Source organism: Phodopus roborovskii, unplaced genomic scaffold, assembly GCF_943737965.1.
Source record: "Phodopus roborovskii unplaced genomic scaffold, PHOROB, whole genome shotgun sequence".
In the NCBI taxonomy this organism is placed as follows: Eukaryota; Metazoa; Chordata; class Mammalia; order Rodentia; family Cricetidae; genus Phodopus; species Phodopus roborovskii.
This window is the reverse complement of record NW_026126588.1, coordinates 19209755-19223489: the sequence shown is the minus strand read 5'-3', so window position 1 is coordinate 19223489 and position 13735 is coordinate 19209755. Positions and strand designations below refer to the sequence as shown.

At 52.9% G+C, this 13735-nt stretch overlaps 1 protein-coding gene across 1 annotated transcript in view; it reads right to left on the bottom strand.

The window, feature by feature from the left end:
• Nucleotides 1-477: 477 nt before the first annotated feature.
• The window catches only part of Hs6st1 (heparan sulfate 6-O-sulfotransferase 1), a 40198-nt gene continuing 26940 nt past the window's right edge, over nucleotides 478-13735 (bottom strand). The window contains exon 2 of the mRNA XM_051204276.1: nucleotides 478-1606. Within this exon, the coding sequence (XP_051060233.1) occupies nucleotides 898-1606 (709 nt within the window). The 3' untranslated portion in view covers nucleotides 478-897. The remainder of the gene's footprint in view (nucleotides 1607-13735) is intronic.

Genomic DNA, 13735 nt, shown 5'->3' with positions numbered 1-13735 from the left:
GCCCATGGGGCTGCCGCACGTAAGCCTGGTCAGACTTTGAAGGGCAGGAAGATGCAGGGAGAGCCAGGGCAGGGAGGGTTGTGCATACAGGCCCTAGAAAGGGCATTCAGAGCTGTTCCTTTTAACCTGAGCTGAGGCCGTTCAGTGTCAGCTCAGGTCGGTGTGGCCCTGTATCCCAGCCAGTGGATGCTGGTATGGTGAGGACAGTGACACATGAGCCCTTGTATAAACGTCCCAGGGTGGGTCAGAGAGCACAGGGATGGATGGGGGGAATCTCTCGGTGTCCATCTCTATCCTGCCTGAGCCTGGCTCCCCAGGGCCAGGATGGGCTGTGGATTTTGATCATGGCCCAGAAGAGTGCAGCGGCTGGGTACCAGACTTGAGTCTTTTCTGCAATAGCTGGGGCTGGCCCTAACCTTGGAAGCAGCTTTGATGGGGGCGGGGGGGGGGGGGAAACTCCAGGTCTGAGGATGTCTCAGAGATAAGCTTATATTCTCAAGAAAAACGCTCCCCAAGATTCTGGGTTATTAGGGTCCCCAGAGGCCAAGGAGCTTTAGAGGAACTATTAGGAGCTAGTCATGTGTTTGTTCCTAGAAGGGCTGGTCATCCGGGCCAGTGCGTGCATAGTAGGCGTGCGTGCGACTCGCGGCTGAGCAGACTTGTCCCCTGGGCAGTCTTTTTCAAATCTTCATCAGTTTAAAGTGTGACACGGGGGCGCTGTGGGGAGGGGGGGCAGGAGAGTAAGGAGGCCACCTGCCTCAGACAGAGGTCCCACCCTGCCCGTCAAGGTCTAGGGTACCCTACTAGCACGCTTCCCTCCACACCAGACAGCAAGAACTGTTGGCCCCATTTCTTTCCCCGTTAAATCCTGCCCATCACTCTCTGCACCTGCCACCACTACCACTTCTCGATGATATGGCTCATGTAGTCCTCGGTGGGCACGCGGCCAGGTTCTTCCGCGTCCTCCCGTGGCAGCGCCTCCTTGGAGCGGTGCAGGAGGCGCTCTTCGCGACTGCGCAGGCGCTGCTCCCTGCGCTCCAGCTGCCGCTTGTACTGGTAACGCTGCTGGAAGAGGTCCTTGGCATAGTCATAGAGCTGCATGTCCAGGTCGTTGAGCTCCTCGATGTGCCGGATAGTGCCCTCATCCACCTCCACGCCGCCCGCCCGCGTGCTGTTGTACTGCATGAAGGGCCGGATGAACTTGAGGTTGAACGTCCGCTCAAACAGGTACTGCGTCTTGCGTTGGAACTCGGTGAGGCCGAAGAAGGCCATGCCGCGCAGGTTCTTCTTGGCACTCTCCAGCAGCAGCTGGGCCCGCTTGCTCTCGGGGATGAAGGACAGGTTGTAGCAGCCCACCAGGCTGAGGTCGGCCAGCATGCGCACCTGCCGGTTGTTGGCCAGGTTGTAGGGGCAATCCATGAACTCCTGCAGCGTGCAGCCTGACCAGTCTGTGCCCTCGTAGCAGGGCGGCAGCTCCTCTGGGGTTGGCGTGCGCCCATCGCACATGTGCAGTGAGGTCTTCCACGTGGCTCCACGCTGCACATGTCGCCACTCACTCAGGTAGCGGGATACTGGGTCTCGCAGCAGGGTGATGTAGTAGAACTTCCTACAATGAGAAGGGGGTTAGAGCTCAGTACTGTGCGTGGAAGAGGGGTGGGGGGGGGCGGAAATCGAGCTGTGCCTGCTGTGACGAGTGTGGCTCTTCAGCCTGGTCCTTTGGGCAAGTGACACTTGCCGATTCCAGTTTAGAGCACAAGCTCTCAGCTCTAGCACTCATTTCTGAGTAGAGAACCCTGTGGTCTGAGGGAAGGAACTTGCCAAGGGCATGATGCCTTCCAAGACAGAATGACACTTAGCGCCTTGCCCCAGTCCCCAGCAGCTGCCACGGGGTATCCTGAAAGCCACAGGAGTCACAGTTGTGACAAGAGGGCTGGCCCTTCACTATAAGCAGAGGCTGCAGAGGAAGCCCCCACAGTAGCTCTTGGGTCCTCCAGTGTCTTGTACCCTGGAGCTCCCGAGGGCTGACAAGATGCTGGAAGGAGGTAGGTCAGATGGTAGCTGCAGCCCTGAGAGGCTGGAACTGAGTGAGGCCCACCTGGCCTGTGCTTGGGACCTACACACCTTGTTGTGTGGTGGCCTCTGCCCTCCGCCAGCCTTTTGTGTCTTTGGTGTCTGACGCCCATCAGTACTGAGCAGATGGTAGCTCTCGGGTCAGGCTGTGGCACATGGACAGGCCTGCCTTCTTCCAGGATGAGTCCTGTGCAGCTGGAAAGCCAGCCCCCAGGCCTGTTTACTCACCCCAAGAGTCTACCACAGCCCATGCCACGGCTCGCGTCACCCCAACTTCAGAAGCAGGCCAGGCACCCTGGGAAGTCCCACCATCCCCTCTGCTGAAGTGCGACAACGCCTTTCCGCCTCGTAGGGTTATTGTAGGACTGGTGTCAGAGGCCAGGTTTACTCACTGACTATAATAACAATGTTTATCAAGTTTTCAGAAATAAAAATCCTGGGGTCAGAGAGATGGATCAGTGGCTAAAAGCATTTGCTGTTCTTCTAGAGGACCCAAGTTCAGTCCCCAGGACTCCTGTTAGGTGGCACGTGACTGCCATTAACCCTGATTCTGGGAGTCCTGAGAGCCTCCTCTGGTAACCCACCCACACAGGTACCCGTATGTACTGAGACAAATGCATACACGTAAATAACAAAATAAATCTTTAAAGAAATTCCCAGAAACTATCCTTAGTGATAGGTGCTTATGTTGAAATGATTGTAAGAGATTTCACTGTAGTGAGATGTACACTTGGGAATTCAAGACAGAGGCTAGAGCTGGTGTGTTTCAGGTGGAGGCCCAGAGTATTTATAGTGGCCCTAGGACACCATCCTCATGGGACGCCCTCAGGACAGCAAGGGCACAGGTCTTCACTACTGAGTTATTTTTCAGTCATGATACAAGTTCTTATGTGCGCCAAACACTTCAGGAAAAAAAGAGAAGGAAGCAGGCAAGAGAGACGGCTTAAGAATGCTTGCTGTCCTTGCAGCGAACCTGATCAGTTCCTAATACCAATTTCCTGGCTAACAGCCAGCCCCAGCTCCAGGGGTCCTGGTACCCTCTCTTGGTATCAGTGGACACCCACACATAAATATAAAAAAAAACCAAAACAAACAAACAAAAAAGACAGGAGTTCGAGGACAGTCGGGTCTATAGAAAGAGAATTAGTTCCAGGTCAGCCAGAGCTGTTACACAGAGAAACCTTGTCTTGGAAGAAAGGAAGGAGGGGAGGAAGGAAGGAAGGAAGACAGGCTGGAGTGGAGAGATGCTCAGTGGTTATGAGCATATATAGCTCTTCCAGAGGACTTGAATTCAGTTCCCAGCACCCACATCAGGTGGCTTACAAACTGCCTCTTGTTTCTGGCCTACAACATGTACGCACGGATGCACGCACGCACCCCCTCCCACCCCCACACACATGCACCCATACACATGTCACATGCTCTCTTGAAAGGAACCGAGTTCCAGCATCTGGATGATGGTTGGCTTTGCCACAGGGAGCTTTGGGGATGTGCTCAGAGGGCTCTGCTCTCAGGGACTCCCTGACAGGTGGCGGGCCACTTGTGCTGTTGTGAGCACAGTGCACTCCATAGTCCTAGCCTGTGAGGTGTGTCCACGGTACACGGACCTCGAGGGCACATCTCTGGATACATACTCTACACACTGGCAAGTGTAGGGCTCAGCAGACTGGGGCATGTGGTGGCCACCCGAATGACAGGGAGGTAAGAGGCTTTTCTATACCATTGGCTGCAACCACGAAGCCACAGCCAGGCCCCCAGGTGGGACCTGGCAGCAATAATGTGCCATGGAGCCCTCTTGGGACAGCACCTCTGCAGTTAAAGGCTGCAATTTAAGGTTTCCAGGCCAGGCCCTGCTTATCTTGTAATTCTGGGAAAGTTGGTCTGTTCCCACCAACCGAGGTCGTTCTAGGCAGCTGACACTGCCCCGGGGCCATGGGGTGGGGTGGGAGGGGCCAGAAGACCGAGACCATCCTTTCCTTCCTTGTAGCCCAGCCCACACCATGCTTGGGCGGACCATCACTGCAAACTCCAGCCCCCACACTCCCAGCTTCCTGGTGCCACCCAGGATCTGCTGGGGGTGACCCCTGGTGGGACTAAAGGGAAATAGTAAGCTTTAATATTAGTATGACTGGCAAGCTTACTTAGGAGATATTAAGGGATACCCGGATTAAGAGCATGCAGAAAAGGAACCCCGCCTCTGCTGAGACAGCAGAGGGAAGTCCACCCTGTTGCCTTCTGCCTGTGTGAACCTGCTTGCTTGACCTTTCTCTTTTCTGTGTGTGTTTTCTTGTTGTTTGTCGTGTTTTTCGAGACGGGGTTTCTATGTGGCTTTGGAGGCTGTCCTGGAACTAACTCTTGTAGACCAGGCTGGTCTTGAACTCACAGGGCTCCACCTGCCTCTGCCTCCCTTTTCTGAAAGCAGTATCTTTTCCCTTGAACAATGACCACCACCCATACCCACTGACAGCAGGTTCTTCTAACTAGAAGCCTGCAAATCTCAGCAAAACTCACTTAGCTCTGGGAAAAATCACCTCCGGAAAAGTCATGAAGGCTCAGTGGTCATTTAGACACAACTATGATGATGTTTACCTCTGTACAGACCATGAAATACTTCTGACTGATGCTGGGTCTCTTTAAGTAACAGCTAGAGGCTGCAGGTGAGAGCTAATTAGAGTTTTGCCCTTATCTCCAAGGACAGAATTCCTCACTGGAGAAGGGCGAGCTCCCTTAATAGGATCCGGGGGTCACTGTGTGAAGGCTACTCAAATCTCTACAGAAATACTCGATGGACACGAAAGGGCAGTACCTGGCCTGGCAGCAGCCATATTGACACCTATCCACCGAGGAGTTGTCAAGGATTCAGAAGGAACACTGGTTCCTAACTAGTACTGAGTTCTCCAGCCTGGGCAGGTAGGTCCAACGATATGAATTGCCAGCTCTGATGGTAGTCAGTCCCTGGGCCTCGGCGGCAGTCCCAAACAGAGCAGGGCAGAGAGGCTTCTTAGAGGGCTGTGGGCATATGGTTTTGATGTCGAGGGGCCTGTGGTGAAGACCAGAGATGAAGGCAAGGCCACGGCACAGAGTCGCTTTCTAGGTTATAGAAGAACCAGGAGGGCTTGCTGTACGATTATGAGAATTCAAGTCTGAATCCCTAGTACCTACATTAAAAGCCAGGCGTGGCAGCATACACGTATAATTCCAGCACTGGGGTCATGTGCTGGAATGGGAGAGAGACAGGTAGAGCCCAGGGCTTGTGAGGCAGCCCGTCTAGCCGAAAGGATGAGGGGCCCTATCTTAAAATGTGATCGTGTCAAACTCTGGCCTCCACATGTCCCATGCAGCTGAGAACACCAGCACTTACCGTGATGTGGTTGGGGGTGTTGGAAAGGGACCAAGGGAGAATTAGAGGCGAGGCTGGAGATGTGGCTCTGGGTAAATTCTTTGCCAGTTGAGGACTATAGGACTATCCATAGATCACCAAAACCCACACAGAAAAGTCATAGGCCAGGCCACCTGTGACCCAGCTCTTGAGAGGTGGGTACAGGAGACCCCTGAGGTCAGCTAAATCAGCCAGTCTGTGAGCTCAGGGTTCAACTGACAGACTTTGTCTTAACAGATGGAGAGAGAGAGACAGAGATCAATGAAGACGCCGGATGCCAACTGGAGGCTTACACACACGTGTACACACCAGCAAGCAAGCACGCACGCATGCACACACAGAGACACGTTGCATGCACCCACAACAAACAAGGCTCCCTTTGCCTCAGTCTTCAAAGAAAAGTAACCCAAATGTTTTGAGGCCAGCCGGCGGTTAGGTAAGACCGAATTCCAGGGTTAGAGTGCATGATACCTCCTATTGCCCCTGTGGGGACAGAGCAAACCAGGATCTGACCCCGAAGCAATTCAGGCAACTCTCACAATAATCACAAATGATTGGGGACTGGGCCTCTGCTGAAAGCCATGAGGAATAACAAACCCCAACAGGTCCTAAATCTAATTCCAAGAGCTGGATGAGGGCTGGGAGAAATCAGAAAAGGGGGAAGTGAATTGGGTAACAGCTTAGGGGTGACCCACTGTGTTTACATTTCTGAATGAATATTGAAGTCTTGACTCAGATTTCACTGCGGAGATGACAGGTACTTGCTACCATGTCTTATTTACATATAAACCCCAGCACTACTGACCTAGGAGTCCAGCAGCAGGAAGCAACAAGCTCTTGTCTTTATAGGCTGCCCTCCGGTCCTATAACTCCTCTAATCAGTTTAACCCTGCCCCTCTTATCTAGAGATAAGGTAGGTTGTTGACAATTTAAGTTAGTCTCTAGCCCAGACTGGCTTCAAACTCCCTATGCAGCTACAGATGGCCTTGAACTGACCCTGCCCCCCATGCTGGAATTCGTGTATCACTACATCTGGTTTATAGGGTGCTGGGCACTGAACCCACACTCTTCTGCATGCTAGGCAGGCACCTCATCAACCGAGCCACACCCCAAGCCTTCTGGCAGTTTTCACTGAAAAGACACTCAGGGTTGGTAGACATCCACCCCTACTGTCTTTACCCAGCGGCTGAGAGAGCTCACTCAGGACCAATCCCTTATTGATGTGTCTGCTACAGCTCCAGGAACACGTGGTCTCGGGGATTTCCTTAGTGGAGGACAGTGCTTCATGTCCCCTCCTCTGTTTCAAGGTACTGAGCTAACCCATAATTGTGCCCGAATCTACCCATTCCTCAGCCTTCTGAGATGCCATTCAGAGAGGAGACTAAGGCAACTGCTTGAGCCCAGCAGTTTTGAGACCAGCTTAGAGAATACGTTATAGATTCCATCCCCAACCAATCAACAAATTATTCAAATACTCAGCCAGCCCACCAACCAACTAACTAACTTAGCTAACTAATTAACTAACGTAGAGCCTGGATGGAGGAGGGACAGGGTGCTGTGGCTTGGTAATTCTACCTCCAAAACAGTGCTTACCCCGTAGAGGGGTGTGGCAATGCCTCCTGTGATGGTTAATATCAGTAGTCACTTTGTCAGAATCCAGAATCACCGAAGACACCATCTGGGTAGGGCAGTGGCGGTGTGGTGGTGAGGGATGTTTCCTAGATCAGATTAACAGCACTGGGAAGGCTCATAGCAACTGTGGTGGTACCAACTGATAAACACACGGAGGAAGTCACAGAGCATCTGATCATCTCTGCTTCCTGACTGAAGATGCATAGTGAACAGCCCAGTACCTTAGCACACTGCCTTCCCTGCCGCAATGGATCATGACCTGAGAGCCAAAAGGTCCTCCCCTTTATAAGTAGTTAAGGTAACAAAACCCTCTGAGGATATTCATTGACGTTGACTCTGTTTGTCCTGGAGAGAGAGGAAACAAGCCAGAGAGCCCCAGAGCAGAGACTCCTATAGCCTGGACACACACGCCCTCGGCAGCCTGAGCATGGGTCACGGGGGTCACTGTGGTCACAGTAAAGACTGCACACGCTCAGAGGAAACACCGCCTAGAAGGGGAGTGGCTTATTCAATGGGTGTCTGAAGACAGTGAGGTAAGGGATTTTTCCTCAATAATATTTTATCATAAAACTTTTCAAACTTACGTAACTTTACAGCTCAGTAAAATCTGGTAATTACTCTTCTTTTCCCTTGGAAACAGGGTCTCACACTGTCGCCCCTGGCTGGCTTCAGATTCACGGTGGTCCTTCTGTCCCAGCTTCCTAAATGCTTGGATTACAGACAACGCAATCAAGCCTAGACAGACAGGGTCTATCTACTATTCAGTCCTAGGCTGGCCTGAAACCCCAAATCCTCCCAGGGCTGGAACTAAAGGTGTGTGACATCTCACTGGCTTCTTTAAAAAAACAAATCGCCCTTTGACAATGAAAACAAACGTTGTCATTGTCACGGCTCCCTAACCCCTGAATTTCTTCTCCCCAGTCCTCTGTCCTACCGTTTCCAAGTGTTTCTCCGTGCATGAGCATGGGTGTGGACAACCGACCAGTGGCTACACCACCAATAGTTCATCAGAGAGGGTGGGGCTTCATGGCTCTTCCACACGTGGAGCGATGTGTTTAGTCTGGTGCAATGGCCACGCCATGCTGAGGACCGTGTTCACTGCGCTCCTCTCCAACCTCTTAGATGCTCCGCCCCTCCCCTGTTCCCAGTTTCTTTATATTTCTGTATTGTTTGCTGTTATGCATTACAGACTGAACATCCAGATCTGAAAATCTGCAATGGTCTAAAATCTGAAACAGTACTGGCATGACACCACACTTCCAACTTGATGTTAAAAATGTAACACTCGATTACCTCCCACATTACCTGTACATAAAGGGCAATGCATGCCCTTAGGGCCATGGTCAACATCCTTTTACCTATTTATGTGTTTAGTTTTTTTGAGACAGTTTCTCTGTAGCTGTGGAGCCTGTCCTGGAACCAGTGTGGCCTCAAACTCACAGAGATCCACCTGCCTCTGCCTCCTGAGGGCTGGGATCAAAGGTGTATGCCACCACCGCCCAGCCCGGCATGCTTTATTAATGCTTATACAGATATTCTAAAATCTGAAAAAAAAAAAAAAAAAACTCCCACAAAATCCAATACCCTAAGCATCTGATAAAAGATCCTCAACCTGTAAATAAATAGCTGAGTCAGTGTCACAGTTACAGAATCCTGATCGTCTAGGATGAGGTGTTGGGGTGCAGAAAGTTCTCAGAGAAACAGCGTTACAGGGGCTGCCTTCTCTTGTCTTCTGTGAGAAAAGGCGGCCTGGCCAGGCAGGAAGTTGCTTGCCGGGCAAGCATAAGGCCTTGAGTGTGATCACAATGGCACAGTGACTAAGGACACTTGCTGCCACACCTGGGTTCGATTCCCCAGAAGCCACGTGGTAGGAGGAGAAAACTGTGTGTCTGGTACACTGTGGCATGCCTGCACACCTTTTCCAGCACATGTGCTATGGTAAAAATGCTTTAAAAATTAAAAGGCTGGTTCCTAGATCTGGGGCATGACAGGTAGCCAGTTTAGTCTGCTTGCTAAGTTCCAGTCCAGTGAGAGAACCTGTCCCAAAGACCCAAGGTGGACACCACCTTAGGAATCATACCTGAGGTTGATATCTGGCTTCTACACGCAGTGTTACATGTGTATCCATACACATATGAACATGCAGACACACATGCACACACACACACACAGCCACAAACACTCCTTCTCAGGGCACACTCCTGGCTGGCTCCTCCAAGGCTGAACCTCTCTATAAGACCAACCAGAGGTGTTTGAACGACAGGCTGTCTGTCAGCCATGAGTCCTAAACCTCATAGTCTGAAACAAAGGGAGGAGGTTTTACCTGTGCCAGCTCAGTTGTGGTACCCTGAATGGGAGTGAGGGTACCTATAGTCAGAAGGATGCTACAGTTTAGGGCTGCAGGCTGGCTGTCAAATCCTCCTGCCTCATCCTCCTGGGTGCTGGAGTTCCAGGCATGTGCCTGTCTAATTCAGTTCTTAAATATTACAGAACCATGTTAGTTCCCACAGAAGCACTTAGGCAGTCTCTGCACCAGCAGGTAGTGCCCACGGCTAACAGCCCATGCAAAGGCAGAATGGAACCCCAACTTGGTTGAGGGCAGCTGAGCCCTAGATGGCCCTCTTTGGTGACCTATACAATCTGCTGATGCAGCTAGGGGGGAAAACAGGAAACGAATACCCAAGGATGCGAGTGGCTAGCCCTACTTGGATCAAGGCTACAGGGCCTGTGGGGTATCAGGGCTTCAGCAATAATCACGTAATTAATTTAGTGAACCAGAAGGCCAGGTAAATGTGTCCACCTGGTATGTGTACCTGGACAGTTTGCTGACAGCTGTCCAAATCGCAGCCTGGGCGGCAGTGCTTGTAACTCAGCTCTGAGCAAACAGTGATAGACAAATCCACCACAGGTCAGTTCTGCTAAGGTCTATCTATTAGCTGTAAGCCAGCGAGGGCTTCATGAAAGAAACTGAGTCAGCCCTGCAGGGAAAATGCAGCATCCCAGGTGAGTGACTTCAAACAGAAACCGGCACTGTCCTAGGAGCCAGGCCAGAAACCCTGGACACCTCTGCCCATGTGTAGACTGCTGGACAGGTCTTCCCCCCCACCCCCCACCACATCCCCTTCTCAAGCTGAGGACAGGCATCCTAATCGCTTCTTGCTAGGAAGAGAAGATGGACACAGGGAGGCAGTGCTGACCCTTCCAGGGATGGAGTGGGGTGGATGAAGGAAAGGGATCCTAATGCTGCCAGGAAGGGACCACAGATCCAGGGCAGAAGTCCTAGCCATCTCAGGATGCAGCAGCTGCAGCTCAGCAGCTATTTGAACACTAAGGACCCACTCCAATAGACCAGACCTGGTGTCCAGGGGGCGTCTCCATCCAACACAGGAGAGCCTGGATTGTCTTTAATCTCACTGTGTAGTTGAGAATGACCTTGGCCTTCTTGAACTTCGGGCCTCCTCTTCACCTCCCGAGTGCCGGGATTACAGGCACGCGCCACTAGAAACTTGGCTCCCACTTCTGGTTAACTTCTCCGGAAATATCTAGCTATTAAACCCAGGGCATGGCTCCGGGCCTTCAGCTACGGGACCCTGGGCCCATGTTAACAGTGTCCTGGTGCCCCTTGGTGACACCATCGGGGCTGTCAGATACACTGGAATCTGCTCACAGCATGGGAAAGTACAGCCTGTCTCTGCCACACTAATAGCTCAGGCTTGGGGCGGGGGGGGGGGGGGGAGGGGGAGGGGGAGGGCTTAGCCTCTGCAATTCCGCTGGGCAGTTCCACAGTGACAGAGCGGTCACAGACCACCCCCACCTGGAGACCCAAGCGTTACTGTGCAACTACAACTGTTGCAAGCTTTGCTGTAAACACAAAAGCAGGAGAAGGCAGGATCTGCCCCCATCTTGGCCCCTGAGACAGAGGCACTCACTGTAATGTTGTCGACTGAGTGCTGGTCTCTCTGTCAGGTCCTTACTGCCTGCCCTGGGCCTTCCTCCAGACTTGTATGGCCAAAGCCTGCAGCTGGGTGTTCGGAGGATTCAAGGGTCCATGATTGTAGCCATCTGTGCGCCCCATGCCCGGACCACCAACACTGATGCTCATCCTCCATCCATCCCCAGGGCCTCCCCTTGAGTCCTTCCTACCTGTCCCAGCCACACTGGGCTCCAGTCTGCCATCTGCCTTACATACCTCGGCTGCTCACCCAGCTGTGCACGGTGGTCCGTCTGTCAGTGCCCACCTTTCCTTTAACTCAAAGTCCTGACAGGTGTGACCTTACCACGTTATGGCCAGGACACGAACGGATGGCAAGGCTAGACCTGTCGCTCCCTCCAGCAAACTTAAGGATAGCCCTTCTGGCCACTGGTGCTCCGGCTAAGTGGGCCTCAGACACTTGATTCAGTAAAGGCATCTCTGATCTCCAGGAGACACAAGCATCCCCCCACAAAACATGACAGAGTGCTCACTCACGGCTTGCTCCCTCAGATCCGAACCGGGGCCGCTCTTCTGCCAACACAGGCTCATCTGAACCTGGTTCACACCGTTTTCACAGTGCAGCAGGGTTGGTGGTATCAAAGGTCCTATAGGGCATTCTGCCAAGGTCCAGGGCCAGTGCAGCTCCTTTCCAGGAACGAGTTTCCTATGCTTCTCTCTTGTGTGTGTATACATGAGTGTGCACGCACATGCATGCCACAGCACATATGTGGGGGTCAGAGACGACCTCAGGTGGAGGCTCTTGTCTTCCAGACTTTTAGTCTCTGGAATCACAGCCAAGCTGCTTACCAGTTAGGCCCCAGGCTGGGGAGGAGGATGTTGCCCTGGCTTCCAGTATACTGCCTGTCCTGTGCTGGTCTCTCTGTGGAGCAGAGGCCAGACCCTGGCTGAGGGGGAGGGGGAGAGAGAGAGGGGGAGAGAGAGAGGAGAGATGATAGGAGAGAGGGGGAGAGAGAGGCAGAGACAGAGAGGAGGGGGGAGAGACGGCTGGCCTGCCGTCTCTGTTTCTGTGTGTGGCAGTTTAAATGTAAGTGGCCCCCATAATCCCAAAGGGAGTGGGTGGTACTGAGAGGGCGTGGCCCTGGCGGAGCCCACAGGTATTTCCTTTAGCAGCCAGGGAAGCAGCTAACAATCCCTGTCCATGGCAGCCTTCCTGGCCTGATGGGCCCTGGCTGGCCTCTCTCTGCAGGGGTACAGGGTGGGGGGTTCACACCTGCCCTCACACTCACAACTGCTTACCGGCAGACCCCACCCCATCCCTGGAGTTCTGGCATGGGGAGTGGGCAGCAGAGCAAGAGGTCCCAGGGTTTTAACTGACAGGAGGGAGCTCTCCTGGTTAGCTGTCCTCCTACATGGCTTGGGGGACAGTCCTCAGTCTCCAGGTCTCAGCACTCACATCTGTTAATCAGGCTGAACACAGAGGAAGACTTGCTGGAGTGGCATCCATTAAAGAGCACTACAGGCGGGCTGGGGGATGAGTTCAATCCCCAGAGCCCACAGCAAAAGCTGACACTGGACACATTTGTAACCTCCATGCCGCTAAGATGGGAGGTAGAGACGGGAGAGTCTTCGAACTGGCCAGCTACCCGGCGAAGGGGCAGGTGTGGCTGAGTCCTGGGGCACGAGGGCTCATGCAGTCTCAGGGAGAACTACCCTCTCAGCTCTGACTTACTGATCCCTATTTCATAGGAGTCATGGAGCATCTCCTGTATTCGGGACAGGATAGGGCCCTGTCGTGAGCAAAGTGAAATTTCTCATTCTTGTTTCAAAATGCCAAACTATTAAAACAAAACAAAAAAAAAAAATACTGAGAAAGTGTGCTGTTACTCAGTTAGCTGTAGGAACCTTGATGCTCAGTGGGAGTGTGAAAAATCTTTGCTCACTTTATAAATGAGGTTGGCTGCTTTACCAAGAGGCCTTCCTGCCAAAGAGCTGCACCCACAGAGAAACTGAGCTATTGTGTGGGCGTCTGGGTGGCATAAGAGGCCCCAAGTCCCTCTTCTACCCAGTATAGGGCAGGTAACTGACTGGAAGTCGTGGTCCCACCCTGAGAGAAAGCTCACGCTATTTCAAAGCTCCTAGAGCCACGCAGATCCCATGAGCCCCAGACAAGGTCCAAGCGAGGCCCCTTCTCCATGACATACTTCCTGGTTACCATTTCTAGTCCCAACCCTGCGTGATGGCAGGCCCGCAGCAAGCTAGAGGGAACCTAGAGGACTGGGCGGGGCTGGGCCATTAGGCCGGTCCATGATACCTGGCTGGTGTCAGTATGGCTAGTAGGGCTCAGGGGAGGGTCTGAAGGAGTAGACCCTATCAATGCCTCCCAGCAGGACATCCCATTGGACCAGGCCTGTGAGCTATCAGCTCTGGAGGGAAGGGACGATAAGTAGCTGCGTGTGAGGTTCTCACTGCCAGTCTGGCTGCAGGGTTACTCTGGACACCCTAAGCAGTGCTACTTGTGCCCTCCTACATATAGGGAGGGACTTGTCCTGGCATCGATCTGAGGCGCCTGGGCCCGGCTCCAGTGAGTGGGCCTTTCTATGGAGGAGAGGCCGCCCGGGGCCTCATGCCAAGGAAGAGGGGAAAAGGCGTTGCCTGGTGTAACTCATTCACATTTCACGCCCACCTGCCTGGTACTCTCTGGCTTTTGATGCTGGGCAGGC